The 13,537-nt window shown below is 41.7% G+C and overlaps 1 protein-coding gene across 1 annotated transcript in view; it reads left to right on the top strand.

Annotated features, from left to right (window-relative positions):
• The first annotated feature begins 332 nt into the window (after window positions 1–332).
• Window positions 333–13,537, top strand: part of LMTK2 (lemur tyrosine kinase 2) — an 80,267-nt gene continuing 67,062 nt past the window's right edge. Inside the window, exon 1 of the mRNA XM_025986245.2 lies at window positions 333–740. Coding sequence (XP_025842030.1) covers window positions 653–740 — 88 coding nt within the window. The 5' untranslated portion in view covers window positions 333–652. The remainder of the gene's footprint in view (window positions 741–13,537) is intronic.

The following is a 13,537-nucleotide window of genomic DNA, read 5'->3' as shown; positions in this document are numbered from 1 at the left end:
ATCCTTGATGGCTGATAGGATGTGTAGGTCAACTTAAGAATGGCCTAAAATGTCTATGACAGGTAAAAAAAGGAAGACAAAATAGGCCTATTTCTGCTCATTTTAAAATATTGGAAAAAAATTCGGGTGGATTCGGAATGCTTTTTATTGTCTCCTTTGTACTTCCCTGTATTTTAAAAATTAAAATAATTGTCTGCATTACCTGCTGCCCACGCACTCCTCCGTCTGCAGGGGGCGCACCGGCGGCCACCCTCCCTCTTTCAGGGTGGTGGGCGGGGCCTCTCCGGCCGGTGTGGAACTGACGATTGGCTGGCTGGGCTGTTCGTCACGGCATCCCGCCCCCGCCCTACGTCACATGACGCAGCCCATCATGGCGGTAGGATCGCGTCTGCTCTGGCCCGCGGCTCCGCAGGGCTGCTGCCGTTGCTGCTGTTGAGGGGTGGCGGCGGCGGCATAGGCGGGCGGGCGGGAAGGATGGTGTTTCTGTGGTCCGAGCGGCGGGTGCGGACCAGGAGCCAGGTTGAGGTTTGGCCGAAGCGACCTGTGCTCTGGAGCAGCCGGCGCGGGTGCCGCTGAGGCAGGCAGGACCGACTGACGGACAGACCGACGGAAGGCGACCCGAGAGCCGGCCCCGGGGCCGCGCCGTGGCGAGATGCCGGGGCCGCCGGCATTGCTGCCGCTGCTGTTGCTCCTGGCCGCCGGCAGTGCCGGGGCCGCGCCACTTCCGCAAACAGGTGCAGGTGAGCAGGCCAGCTGCAGGGACCGGGCTGCGGGAACCCAGGCTGCGGGGCCACTGCGACGGGGGTGGCGGGGGAGGAGGCGGGGCGGGCCCGGTCCAGCGTCGGCGCCGAGAAATCGGAGGGCCTGCCGGGGCGGGAGGCCCGGGGACGCGAGCGATTAGGGAGGTTTCTGCCGCAGGGGCGTGGGGTGGGGGAGCGGGCAGCCTCTCCAGGGCCGAAGCGGGGGCGAGGCGATGCGGTTGGGGCCGAGGAGGACGGCGAGCCGGGTGGCATGGCAGCGTCGACCCCTCCCCATGTAGGCTGCGGTACCAGCCCTGAACCTGTTGCCCGAAGGTCCTCAGCCTACATCCCTTTCTGGCAATTCTGCTTCCATTTCAGATGTCACCTGCCTCCTGTGCGTTTCTCACCTCTTATAATAAGAACCGTTTGTTAGCCCTAATCCTCCTTAAATGCAAATGACTTGGTGAGATGTGCGGAGTTTTTCTTCGCTCCCTGCAACTTGTTCTGAAGTTGTAAATTGATTTTAGACGCTGTGCTTTTTATTCGGATTGAATCTCTGGGGATGGGAAGGAAACAAGTCTGTAAATATTTTCTATTTTAGGAAGCCAGTGATTAGAGTAGCAGCCTTTGAATAACTATTGACAGAATGGCCCAAGGGTGATTGAAGTTTCTATTTTAGCTACGTCAGTCTGTGATTTTTTTTCTCCCCATTTTTTTCGACATCGTTTTCAGTTGTGGTTTATTTTCCTAGATAAAACTTTACCTTAGGAATGCGTCCTTAGTTGGGTCTTTTTTTTTTTTTTTTTTTGCTTAAAAAAAAATCTGGGTTAAAATCTAGTGCTTATCTTTAATAAGGAGAGACTGAAACTTCATAGAGTCATGAAATTTTAGAATTGGAAGAGACCTTAAAGAAAATTGAGTCTGATGTCTTTGTTTTGCAGTTGAAGATACTGAGGTCCTGAGGGTCAAATGACCTACCCAAGGTGACACAGCTAAATTGTAGGTGGAGCCACATCTAATACCCAGGTCTTAGATTCCCCTAGTTGTGTGATTTTTCCACTTCTCACTTCAAGACTTGTAAGTGTTTAGGCATACTCTTGACGTTAAGAATTATTTTTAAATGAAATTCACTGGGTACACAATGTGGAAGGTGTCTTACCCAGTAAAGACAAACACATCTACAATGAAAGTTATATGTGATTGTTTCAGAGCTACACCAGATTATGTCTTTGAGTGCTGTTAGTTGAGTTTTAACTGTTATCATTGTACCATGTAACATCTAAGTTATTGCCACTGCCTTAGATCAAATATTTGTTAGGTGAATTCTGTTTTCTGATCTGGTAGATAAGGAAAGTGAATATTATTAGGAGGGTTTGCAGTAACAGAAAGTACTCGGGAAGTTGTAAAAGACTGTATGGAAAGATGTTGATGTTGATATTGAAGGAAACTATATGGTAAAATTGAAAATTAGCACTAGAGTAAGATAGTGGATAAAGAGTCTTCAGTGAAGGGATTCAAGAAGTTTCCAGATGACTTTGCACTTAAATTTTTATATTTTTTGAAAAACGGATTCTATGTGAAAACCTATGGAAATGTGTCTGCCTATAAACCTCTTGACATGATTTTTATTCCATTCTTTCACTATTTTATGGAGTTGTGAATCATAAAATCCGAGGGTTTTCCGGAGCATTGTAAAACATAAATAATCAAGAAAATTAATCTGTAAATAGAAATACCAAATTTTGGCATTAATAAGACAAATATTTGGTGATGTATAGCTGCTTTTGCAGATCTTCTCTTCATATTCTGTTGCTTAGAACGTATGTGATTAGACATGTGGCATATGAATGATAGGTACCTAAGGTTAAATTCTGTGGAAAAGATGCACAATCACACATAGATTTGGGGGTTTGTATTACCATCCAAAAGAGACGATTAATCCTGGTTATGGAGATGGATTCTTGATGAAGATGTATTAGGCCAAGGAGAATAAAGAAACATTTGAGCTAATCCTGGGAAGTGATCTCACTGGTTAAGAAGGAGGAACCCCTCTTGAACATAGATGCTAGGTAAAAGAGCAGTTAAATGTTGAAAACATAGTAACTCTCGAGCCTTTGATTATCTGAGGGACTGGCCATTTTCAAATTAAGGACAGATGCATCACATAGTATTTTTTTTATCTCCTTGGCATTATTCTTTCTACTTAAATTTTAAACTGGTTTCTCCAGTGCCTTGGAGAAAGCATGGCTTATCAAAAATAGGTTGGAAAAAATACTTGGATTTTATTCTTTGCCAGTCCATTTGCATGGGGAAAGAAATGAGGCAGTTAACTAAAATTAAGCCAAAATTCATTTCTAGGTTCGGAAGTTGAAAAGGATACTTACATATTCGGTCATAATTAAGCTTTGTAAATATGTGGATTGCCTTTGTCTATCAGGCAAGAAGGCCTTTCTTTCTTTCTTTCTTTCTTTCTTTCTTTCTTTCTTTCTTTCTTTCAGGTTTTAATTTTAATTCCTGTTCGGTAACATACAGTGTTATATTAGTTTCAGGTGTACAAGGAAGGCATTTCTTGCTTGAACTTTATTTTGGACCTCTCTTTATTGCTCTGGGGGTTGTTAATGCCCTCTTTGGGGGCCTCTTCCTGAGAATGTATATTTCTGCAATGGCCTTTGTTAGGTAGATGGAGATCTTGTTGGTCCTCACTAGGAAGCTTACATAAAGGGAGAAAGTCCACTGTTTTCACACACAGTTAAGTTACTAAACTAAGGTTACAGTTGAGAAATTATTTTCTCCAGGTCATAGTTATGAGATCATTCTTCTCTTAGAAAACATTTATGTACCTTTTATATGATTCTTAGGATTCAGATCATAAAGAAAGATCTTCTGTTTGTATTTGTGAAGGCATTCCTTTAGGTCCACAGTTTGTTATTAATATTAGGATAGTGGTTAGACAAGGAAACCCACTTCTATTGTTCTGTGGCATATTAGGTCACCGAGGACAGAGGAAGCTTTTTAGCAGTTCCAGATAAAGGAGCTCACGGAAGTCTGTGAAGCCGGTGGGACTCAGCTACTTATTAAACAGCAGCTTGTGAAACCGGGGCTCTGGTTTTAGGTTAAACAAACAGACTTGGATCTTGAAAAAGATTCTGCAGTAAAGGAAGTGCTTTCTAAAAGTGTGAATTTTTGTGTTTATTTCAATAGCTTCTGGGAAATAAAAATGATTTTTAACAGACTTCCCATGCAGATGATTTCAGGATTTCTGGCTGTAAGGCCTGAAATTTGATTTCGGTCAGCAATGTTGTGGTTGCTCTTAGTCGGTAGTGTTTTGGGGTTAACTAAATATGTTCATTTGCACAGTAATAGGAAGTCTGTACAAAAGTCTTGTTGCTGATCAGCACTGAAGTTATCAAATCCCTACACTTTTGCTGATATCAATGTGCTGACTCTTCATGCAATTCTCCTAAAATTTAGAGTCCTTGGGCTTGCTGTATCACTTGAATAGCAGCTGTATATATCATAAAAAAGACTTTGTAATGAAAATGAAATTTATTGTAAGGGGTGGCCAGGGTTCTGCAACAAATGAGTCCTCAAAAAAATCCTTGTAGGTGTATGTATCAAAAGAAGCCAACCTTTCAGTCCCGTTAAGAATGAAAGTTGTGAACCAGTCACAGGAGTGAGTGTTCTGGACAGAGCTTGGACTTTGGAGTCTGTCTGTGGGGGAGGCCACCCCTTGCCACTTCAATAGTATTGAGACCTTGGGCCAGTTACTTGACCTCTTCAAGCTTCACAGAACTCAGCTCAGAAAAAGAATGGTGATATTTTCCCTAAGGGTTGTGGGAAGGTGAGGAGGTCGTGTCATGTATGCCATGCCTGCTATGTTAGGCTTCTTCATTGCTTCGGATTTCCTTGTAAAATTGGTGGGTTACCATGGAATTGACTAATGGTAAGTGGTATAGTTCATAGAAGGAACTCAAAGGTAGCTGCTTATCATGGCATGCCTAGAATTTACTGGATTTAAAAACCTTTGTTACTTAAAATAACTTGCTATATGATGGGTGAAGAGGAGATCCTTCCCAGAGAAATCTGGCTTATTTAAGGATAATGCATAGGCTGGTATTGTTACTTCTTGAAATTCATAATGTTGAGGAATTGTGCTAGAAATTTTTAGGATGATCTGGATTAGTCCACTTTTATGTAATAAACCTGTTTTTAAATGTCAAGATTATTAAAGCTCTTGCATGTGAACATTTTCTGGTTTTAATGTACTTAAAGGAACTACAAGCAATGTAGGTCTAGTTGATCTCAAACAAAAACTGTACTTGAATAAAGCATCCCTGAAAACAGCCTGCTAAACTGGGACCTTAGAAAGTATCATTTGGAGGTATGAATATGACTGAATTGCTTCCTCTCTTTCTTTTAAAGCTATATATTTTTGTAGTCTTCTAGCTGTGCCTTACTCTTCTTTAAAGGTTTATTTATTTTATTTTATTATTATTTTTAAGTCTATTTAAGTAATTTCCACACTCAATGTGTGGCTCAAACCCACATTAAGATTAAGATCAAGAGGCGCAATCTCCCCTGACTGAGCCAGCCAGGCGCCCCTTAAGAGGTTTGTTTATTACTCAGGCATGAGGAAAGGAATATTAGAAAGAGGAAAAGGTGTACAGATGCCCCTGGTCTAAAACAGACTGCTATCTAGGGTCGTTTCTGGATTTGATTTTCAACTTTTCTGTAAAGCTTCATATGAAGACAATGTAAGAGAAAGCTGAAGAAATATGGTAAAATCAGTGATTCAGAGCAAAATATTGGAGTGAAGTATTTTTAAATTGTTAGCAAGTGACTAATTTGGAACGGTGCCTTGGCATTACAGTTATTTGCCACAAAGAACAGGCATATCAGAAAAATAACCTCAGTATTAAAAAAAAAAAAAAAAGTGTTTTTTTCCCCAAAGGTTAGCACAATGCGGAGGTTCCAGATTTCATTTGACTTTATTGTGATTCAAATGGGAAAAATGAGAATTGTTGTTGCCAAATGCCTCAGGTACCCGAAACCATAGCATGGGGAGCACCTCTCATTCTCCCTGGCCCATCTGGGGCTAAGCCAGTGCTCTGCTGCTCTTCCCCCACTACAAAAGAGTGACTCTGTACTCTTCTACCCTCCTGGGGCTTGGAGGATGGTGATGGCACACCTTTTATTTTTGACAGTTTGGCAGATTTTGCGTTTTATCATATGTGTTTGTTTATAAGGCCTCAATTATCATCAAGTCAGATAGGCACACCGAGACTATGTGCCATGGCGGGCTAGGGTAGACCCTGGCCTCTGGCATCTGAATGTAATTTGGGAAGCATTGGTCAGGCCCAATTGATGCAACCAGATTTCTGCTATAGGGCATCTGGGGTCCCTGCCTCCCCTCTCCACCTTTGTGGCACTTTAAGAGCGAAATTAATTTGCTTCTTATTTGTAAATTATCTTCAGCTCTCCATATAGTCTCCATGTGTTGTCTGGCTCTTCCAACACATATGTGCTGTTGTCAGTTTCTTTCTGTTCTTTTCACCTCTTTGCAGCCCCAGCCTCCCTACCAAGACCTTTCTTCTTGCCCAGATCCTAGAGATCCCCTCCCCCAATGAACTCCTACTAGAGTGTTTGCATGTAGAACAAGAGGTTCTGTAAGGTGTGGGATGAAAACATTGGAGCCTCAGTTTTTATTTATTTTCATTCCGTTCTTTAAACATTTTCACTTATATGACTTTTTAAGGTACAGAATATACTGGCACACTAACCTTATGCTTTGTAAATCAGTGTGCATGAAATGGAAGGAATGCAAAGAAAATTTACTGATGGACTCTGATTAGAAAAGGTTTGGATTGGCTGTACCAGTCTACCATTTGCATTTAGCAAATACCACTGGTTTCTTTAAGCCTCGTCCCTTCACCGGACTACAAGGACTGTGTCCTATATCCTTGCTATTTCTGGTGTTTGCATGATATCTCACAGGTGTGGACACTCAGGCAAAGTTTGTGGGGTGAGGATGGTACCAGAGAACGAAGTTCACAGACCAGTACTCCAGAGAGTGTGTGAGCTAAAAGGAGAGGATATAAGTTTGGAGCCTCTCATTCTCTTGCAAACTTCGCTTTTTTATCCAGCCATAGGCCATTGCCTGGGCTTTATAGTTGTCTTGATTGATTGATTGACTTAAAGATTTTATTTATTTATCATGAGAGACACAGAGAGGAGGCAGAGACACAGGCAGAGAAGCAAGGCTCCATGCAGGGAGCCTGACGTGGGATGCGATCCCGGGTCTCCAGGATCACGCCCCGGGCTGAAGGCGGCGCTAAACCGCTGAGCCGCCCCCCCCCCCCCCCCCCAGCTGCCCTAGTTGTCTTATTTTTAATAATAAACCTTCTCTTTTAGGGCACTTTTAGATTTACAGAAAAATTGCAAAGATAGTACAAAGAGTTCCTGCATATCCATTACCCAATTTTCCCTCTTAACACCTTACATTTGTGTGGTAAGGAGCCAATACTAATTAATACATTATTTTTTTATTTATTTTATTTTATTTTTTTTTAATGATAGTCACACACAGAGAGAGAGAGAGGCAGAGACATAGGCAGAGGGAGAAGCAGGCTCCATACACCGGGAGCCCGACATGGGATTCGATCCCGGGTCTCCAGGATCGCGCCCTGGGCCAAAGGCAGGCACCAAACCCCTGTGCCACCCAGGGATCCCTAATTAATACATTATTATTAACTGAAGTCCATACTTCATTCATATTTTTAAAAATATTTTATTTATTCATGAGAGACACAGAGAGAGAGAGGCAGAGACACAGGCAGAGGGAGAAGCAAGGCTCCATGCAGGAAGCCCGATGTGGGACCCAATCCTGGGACACCAGGATCATGCCCTGACCTGAAAGCAGACACTCAGCTGCTGAGCCACCCAGGCATCCCTTCATTCATATTTCTTTAGCGTTTCCTTAGTGTCCTTTTTCTGTTCCAGGATACTACATTGGATTTAGTTGGCACATCCCCTTAGGCTCCTTTGCTGTGTTCCCCTTTTTTAAATGATCTTGGCAGTTCTTGAGGAGTTTGATGTTCTTCTCATTGATTAGGCTGGGGTCCTGTGTTTCTGGAAGGAAGACCACAGAGGCAAAGTGCCAGTCTAATCACATCATGTCAGGAGTACATGCTTTCAACATGACTGGTTTGGCAGCTTTCTTTACTGTAAAGTTTCTTTTTCTTCCCTCCTCCATGGTATATATAGCCCACATTTAAGAGGTGGTGAGTTATGCTCCACTTCCTGGCCAAGTACCTATATATTTTATATGGTATTCTTTGGTATGGGAGATTTAACTCATCTTCCTCATTAATTTTCTTACTCAATTATTTATATTAGAGTGGACACACAGATATTGATTTTACATTTGGGGTTATAATCCAGTATCATCTTATTTATTTTCCTGCTCAGAGTGTACCAGCTTTGGCCACTGGAGCTCCTTCACTTGGCTCTGGTACCATCACCCCCCACTCCCACCTTTAAAAAAAATTTTTTTTCGTGTTCTTTCTTTCTGGCACTGAAGAAGCTATAGGCTCATCTTATATTTTTCCCTGTCCAGCCCTAGAATGAGCCATTTCTCCAGGCTGGTTTCTTTTTTTGGAGAATGGCATTAGAAACCAAGATGTGGGCCCTGGATTTATTCACTGCTACTGGGGCATGTATAATGGGGTTTTGATCCTCTGCTTCTTATACCTAATCCTATGTGTTGGGAAGAAGAGAGAGAGTAAAAGAGATTTTGGAAGGACGAAGGACCTTAGGAGCAAATGACTTAGCAAGGCCCTGGCGATGTTTTCTGTCACTTGACTACCTATTAACCAACTATAAGCATTGCCATAAGTACTCTACATCCCATGTTTGTGATAGAATGATGTTGGCAGGATGTTATTTTTATTTTTAGAGCAATAGGTATTTGAAAAATAGATGTGATTTATTCTCTCAAAAAGCAGCCTAATCTCTGAGAATATGAGGGAAACCTCTTAGGCTTAAGAATTTAATTAGGATTATTTTAGGGGGTCTGTCAGCTTTGGCAGTTGTTGAATTGTAGGTAACGCCTTTAATTGGTAATTTTTTAATTGGTAAAAGTTTACAGGGAGCTTTGGACTTGTTTTGATCATTTTACAGAGCTCTTCATTTTTTTTTTCACTTTTTGTTTTGGGTAATTTCAAACATTTTCAAAAGTAAATGATCTTAACATACCCATCACCCAGCATCAACAATTTTTAATTTATGATGAATCTTGTTCACCTGTGTGCTTCCTACTAGCTCGGCCACTCCCTTGCTTTGCTATAAATGCCATGGTACCCATTGAGCTGTAAATGTTTCAGGAAAAAGTGAAGATGTTTTTATAAAATGGTACACTTGCATGAAGATCACTGAGGTATTTGTAGAAATGCAGATTTTTGGACCACAAACCAACTGAATCAATTCTGGAGGTTGGCCTGGGAATCTGCCTTTATAATACATTTTTGGTGATTTCTCTGCCCCCACAACATAAATATTTTATCTTCTACTAGAGATAAGATAAAATCAATTACTTGGGGGAAATCCGTTGACTTGGGTAACTAGTGAGACTCAAGGAAGGAAGAACAATTTAAATTTTAAAAATTAATGTCGGAAAAAAAAAATTAATGTCGGGCAGCCCTGGTGGCTCAGTGGTTTAGCGCCGCCTGCAGCCCAGGGTGTGATTCTGGAGACCCGAGATCTAGTCGCACGTCGGGCTCCCTGCGTGGAGCCTGCTTCTCCCTCTACCTGTCTCTCTGCCTCTTTCTCTCTCTCTCTCTGTTTCTCATGAATAAATAAATAAAATCTTTAAAAAAATGAAATAAAAATTAATGTCAACACTTGAATTCTGGAGAGACTTATACTCCTGACCATGGTATGTGGATATCATTCTGAGGAATCTTCCTGTGAAAAGTAGGTATGCAATAACCACAAAGGAATTTTATTTTAAGATTTTATTTATTTATTCATGAGAGACAGAGAGAGAGAGAGAGAGGCAGAGGGAGAAGCAGGCTCCACGCAGGGAGCCTGATGCAGGACCTGATTCCGGCACCCCAGGATCACGCCTGGGCTGAAGGCAGGAGGAGCTAAACTGCTGAGCCACCCAGGATCCCCAACCACAAAGGAATTTAAACACTGCAGGGCAGAACAGTCACAGCTCTAAAGCCCCCCGCCCCTTTTTTAAATTTCGGCTCTTTCTCTGAAAGTCAGTATAAATAACAACTTCTTTATATTTTATAAATATCCTATATAAATAATCGGCAAAAACTTTGAGCTGATAACCTGACAGTCAGCTGCCAGTGTTATGAGCTGAGAGCCTCATGGTGTAAACGTGCCATCCGTGGACTGCCCAGGGTTTTGCCCACTGGAGCTCAGATTTAGCAAGGAAATTAAGCTAGAGCAGGCATTAGTAACCCAGTGGCATTCCTGATTCCCCAGGTGAGACATGCACGCTAGTGTGTGAGAGCCCTGGATTCGTGACCTATTCAGTAACTTTCAGGGCTGTTTCTTTCCAGGATAATATCATGTCATTAATGTCTTGCTCTCAAAAAGTTTATTTTTCTAAGCTAGTTTATTTTAAAATAGTCTGGGATTTGTAGCCTATTTCATATTTTTCAACAAGTACTTTTTTTTTTTAGCCAGTTGATATATTTTTGTATATTTGCTGTGGATGTATTGGTATGTACAAAATAGTCTTATGATGAGCTAAAGAAAGTACACCATTTAATCTCTGAAACAGCTACATTGTAATGATTGTATAATCAGTCCAATTTGATTAAGAACATCCTGGGCTCACAAGCTAGTACAGATAATTTAGGACTGTTGTTTTTGGCAACATCTGTATGGCTTGGATGGGAGAAAAACATTGAGTTACAAGCATTTATGATAGTGATTTTTTGAGAGGGAAGTTGCTTTTATCCAAAGTGAAAACACTATTATTTGATTTTTTTAGAGTTTATGATTTTTTTCCTCCTTAAGGCCCATGTTCAGAGTCCATCCTGAAAACATCTTTTTTTCCTTGTTTGCTTTACTGCCCAGGAGTTTGACATGATGACATTGCAACCTTTAATTATAGGAAGTAAATCTCAAAGACATCGTGGACTTATTCGAAGGCCGAGGAGAATGAGTGTGCAATCATTTTGCACATTTACAGTAGCTACTTTAACCAGTTTGCAATTGTGAAATTTTGTAGTTCAGCATTTTTATTGCAAAACCAGAGCCTTGTGGTCTTTTGGTTGGTTGCCTCTCAGATGAGCCACTGAATTTAAGTTGAAAGTCTTTTTAAGTATTTTTCACATTGCAATTTCTTCTCCAAACCCCCGATAAATTCAGCCTGTGCTCCTTTCACAAGGAAAGAAATTCCTCTTCCTGGTTCCACCTGGCAGCGTGCCTGTGAGGACTGTTCTCTGTGTCAGCCGTAACGGTTACTTTCCAAGGATCTAGCCTGCCAGTCACACAGTGCAGAGCCCCACTTGACTTTGGCTTCAGACTATTATTAAAACGCAACACTAGGACACTGATTGCTAGTGAGGCATAGAAGAGTAACAAACTTACCAAAATAGTCCCCTGGGAACACTCCACTGAGGCCTGCTACCTGGGTGCAACCCAGAAATCTGTCGTTTAACTTCATTTTCTTAAGAAAAATAAAAAGTACTTTAGTAAAAGATCTGATTTCTGGTATTAACTGTACAGGTACTTGGTAGACTCATAAAATTTTGGAATTATAAATCCTCGTGTAGAGTTTTAAAGCTAGCGTCCTGGCTCACAGGTAAAGGCACTGAGGCCCAGAGAAGTTCAATAGCAAGTTTGAACCTGTGTTGCCAGTCAGTGGCAGACCTGATTGCAGTAAGAGGGCCCTTCACAGCCAGGTACCCCCTGTGCCCCACCCATTCACCAAGTACACTGCTTCCTCCCCTCAGAACACTTTCATTTGGGTGATGCATACATGTACACACAGAGGCTAGTCCCGATCATTTCTCCTCTGGATCGGTCTTTTAAAATTTATTTATTTGAGAGAGCACAAGCGGGAGGGGCAGAGGGAGAGAGAGAGAGAATCTTAAGCAGTCTCCACACTGAGTGCAGAGCTGGACATGGGGCTCGATCCCACCACCCCAAGACCATGACTTGCACAAAAATCAAGTCAGTCACTCAACCGACTGAGCCAACCAGGCCCCCCTATTTATTTCTATTTACTATCTGAAAGTACAGACATGAATTTTTTTTAAAAGATTTTATTTATTTGAGAGAGCTTGCCAGTGAGGGGAGGGCTAAAGGGACAGGGAGAGTGAATCCCAGGCAGACTCTGCATTGAGCATGAGCCTGACACAGAGCTACATCCCATGACTCTGAGGTCATGACCTGAGCCAAAATCAAGAGTCGGTCATTCAGCTGACTGAGCCACCCAAGTGCCCTGGAGATGAAATTTAAATGTAGTTGTCGTATAGTTGATTCTTAAAGTACTAAAGATAATTACTTACTGAAAATTAGGAAGCTAAAGTGAAGACTTCTATAAAGAGGCTCAAAACCCACATTCATGTTTAACTGTTTTAAAAATTTTATAAGAAAAACAGTTTAGGGGCACCTGGGTGGCTCAGTCAGTTAAGTGTCTGCCTTATGCTCAGGTCATGATCTTGGGGTCCTGGAATCCAGCCCTACATCAGGCTCCCTGCTCTCTGGGAAATCTGCTTCTCCTTCTCCCTCTGCCCTTCCCCGCCCCCCCCCCCCCCATGCTTGCTCTCTCTCAAATAAAATTTTTTTAAAAATTAGTTTTAGTTTCTACCTATGAGATGAAGTTGTACTGTTTAAAGGTGATGAAAATATTTCTGACTTTTAGACAATGTAATCATAAACTTGTAAACATGAAAAGTTCTTCAAACATGAATTTGTATGCTTTTGTGGAGGAATGAACCCTTGTTAGAATTTGCTAAGTGCTGCAGATCCCAAGAATAATGCTCATTGGCAGGTATTTTGTGTATATTTTTAAGATTCACAGATAGGTATTGAGAAACCTATGCGGAGTTGTAGACAAGTGTCACTTTCTCTTTTTTTCTCAACTCTTTAAGACTACCTTCCTAATTTATGCCTTACATCCCATCCTTTTCTAGCCCTGGCTTCCTTTCAGGGCTTAGTCATCAGGGACATCCTTCTCTGTCACCCGTGTTTTCTCCTGGACCCCTTCTTTCAGTTAACACACAATAGAACAACTTTATATATGTACATATATTATATATATATATTATTATATATATAAATTCCATTATGCGCTAAACCGCTGAGCCACCTGGGCTGCCCAGTTTCTTGATTTTAAAACAGAGCTAATAGGGCATCCCCGGTGGTGCAGTGGTTTAGCTCCGTCTGCAGCCCAGGGCATGATCCTGGAGACCCTGGATCGAGTCCCATGTTCAGGCTCTCTGCATGGAGCCTGTTTCTCCCTCTGCCTGTGTCTCTGCCTCTCTCTCTCTCTGCATCTCTATGAATAAATAAATACAAAATCTTAAAAAAAAGCAATAAAACAGGGCTAATAATAGTCCCTACCTCAAAGGCTTGTTGTGGGTTTGGGTGAGTATGAAATAGTGCCTGGCATGTAGTAAGTGCCATTTAAGTATCAACTTTTTATAACCACCTGGGCCAAATCACCATCATTTCTTGGGTTAATTGTCATATCAGAAATGTATTCCCTGGTCACTTTATATAAAATAATGAAGCTTTCCCATCTACTGTTTAATTTTCCCACATTGCTT

This window comes from Vulpes vulpes, chromosome 3 (genome assembly GCF_048418805.1).
Source record: "Vulpes vulpes isolate BD-2025 chromosome 3, VulVul3, whole genome shotgun sequence".
In the NCBI taxonomy this organism is placed as follows: Eukaryota; Metazoa; Chordata; class Mammalia; order Carnivora; family Canidae; genus Vulpes; species Vulpes vulpes.
Note: the sequence above shows the minus strand (reverse complement) of the source record. Positions and strands in the feature narration are given on the sequence as shown.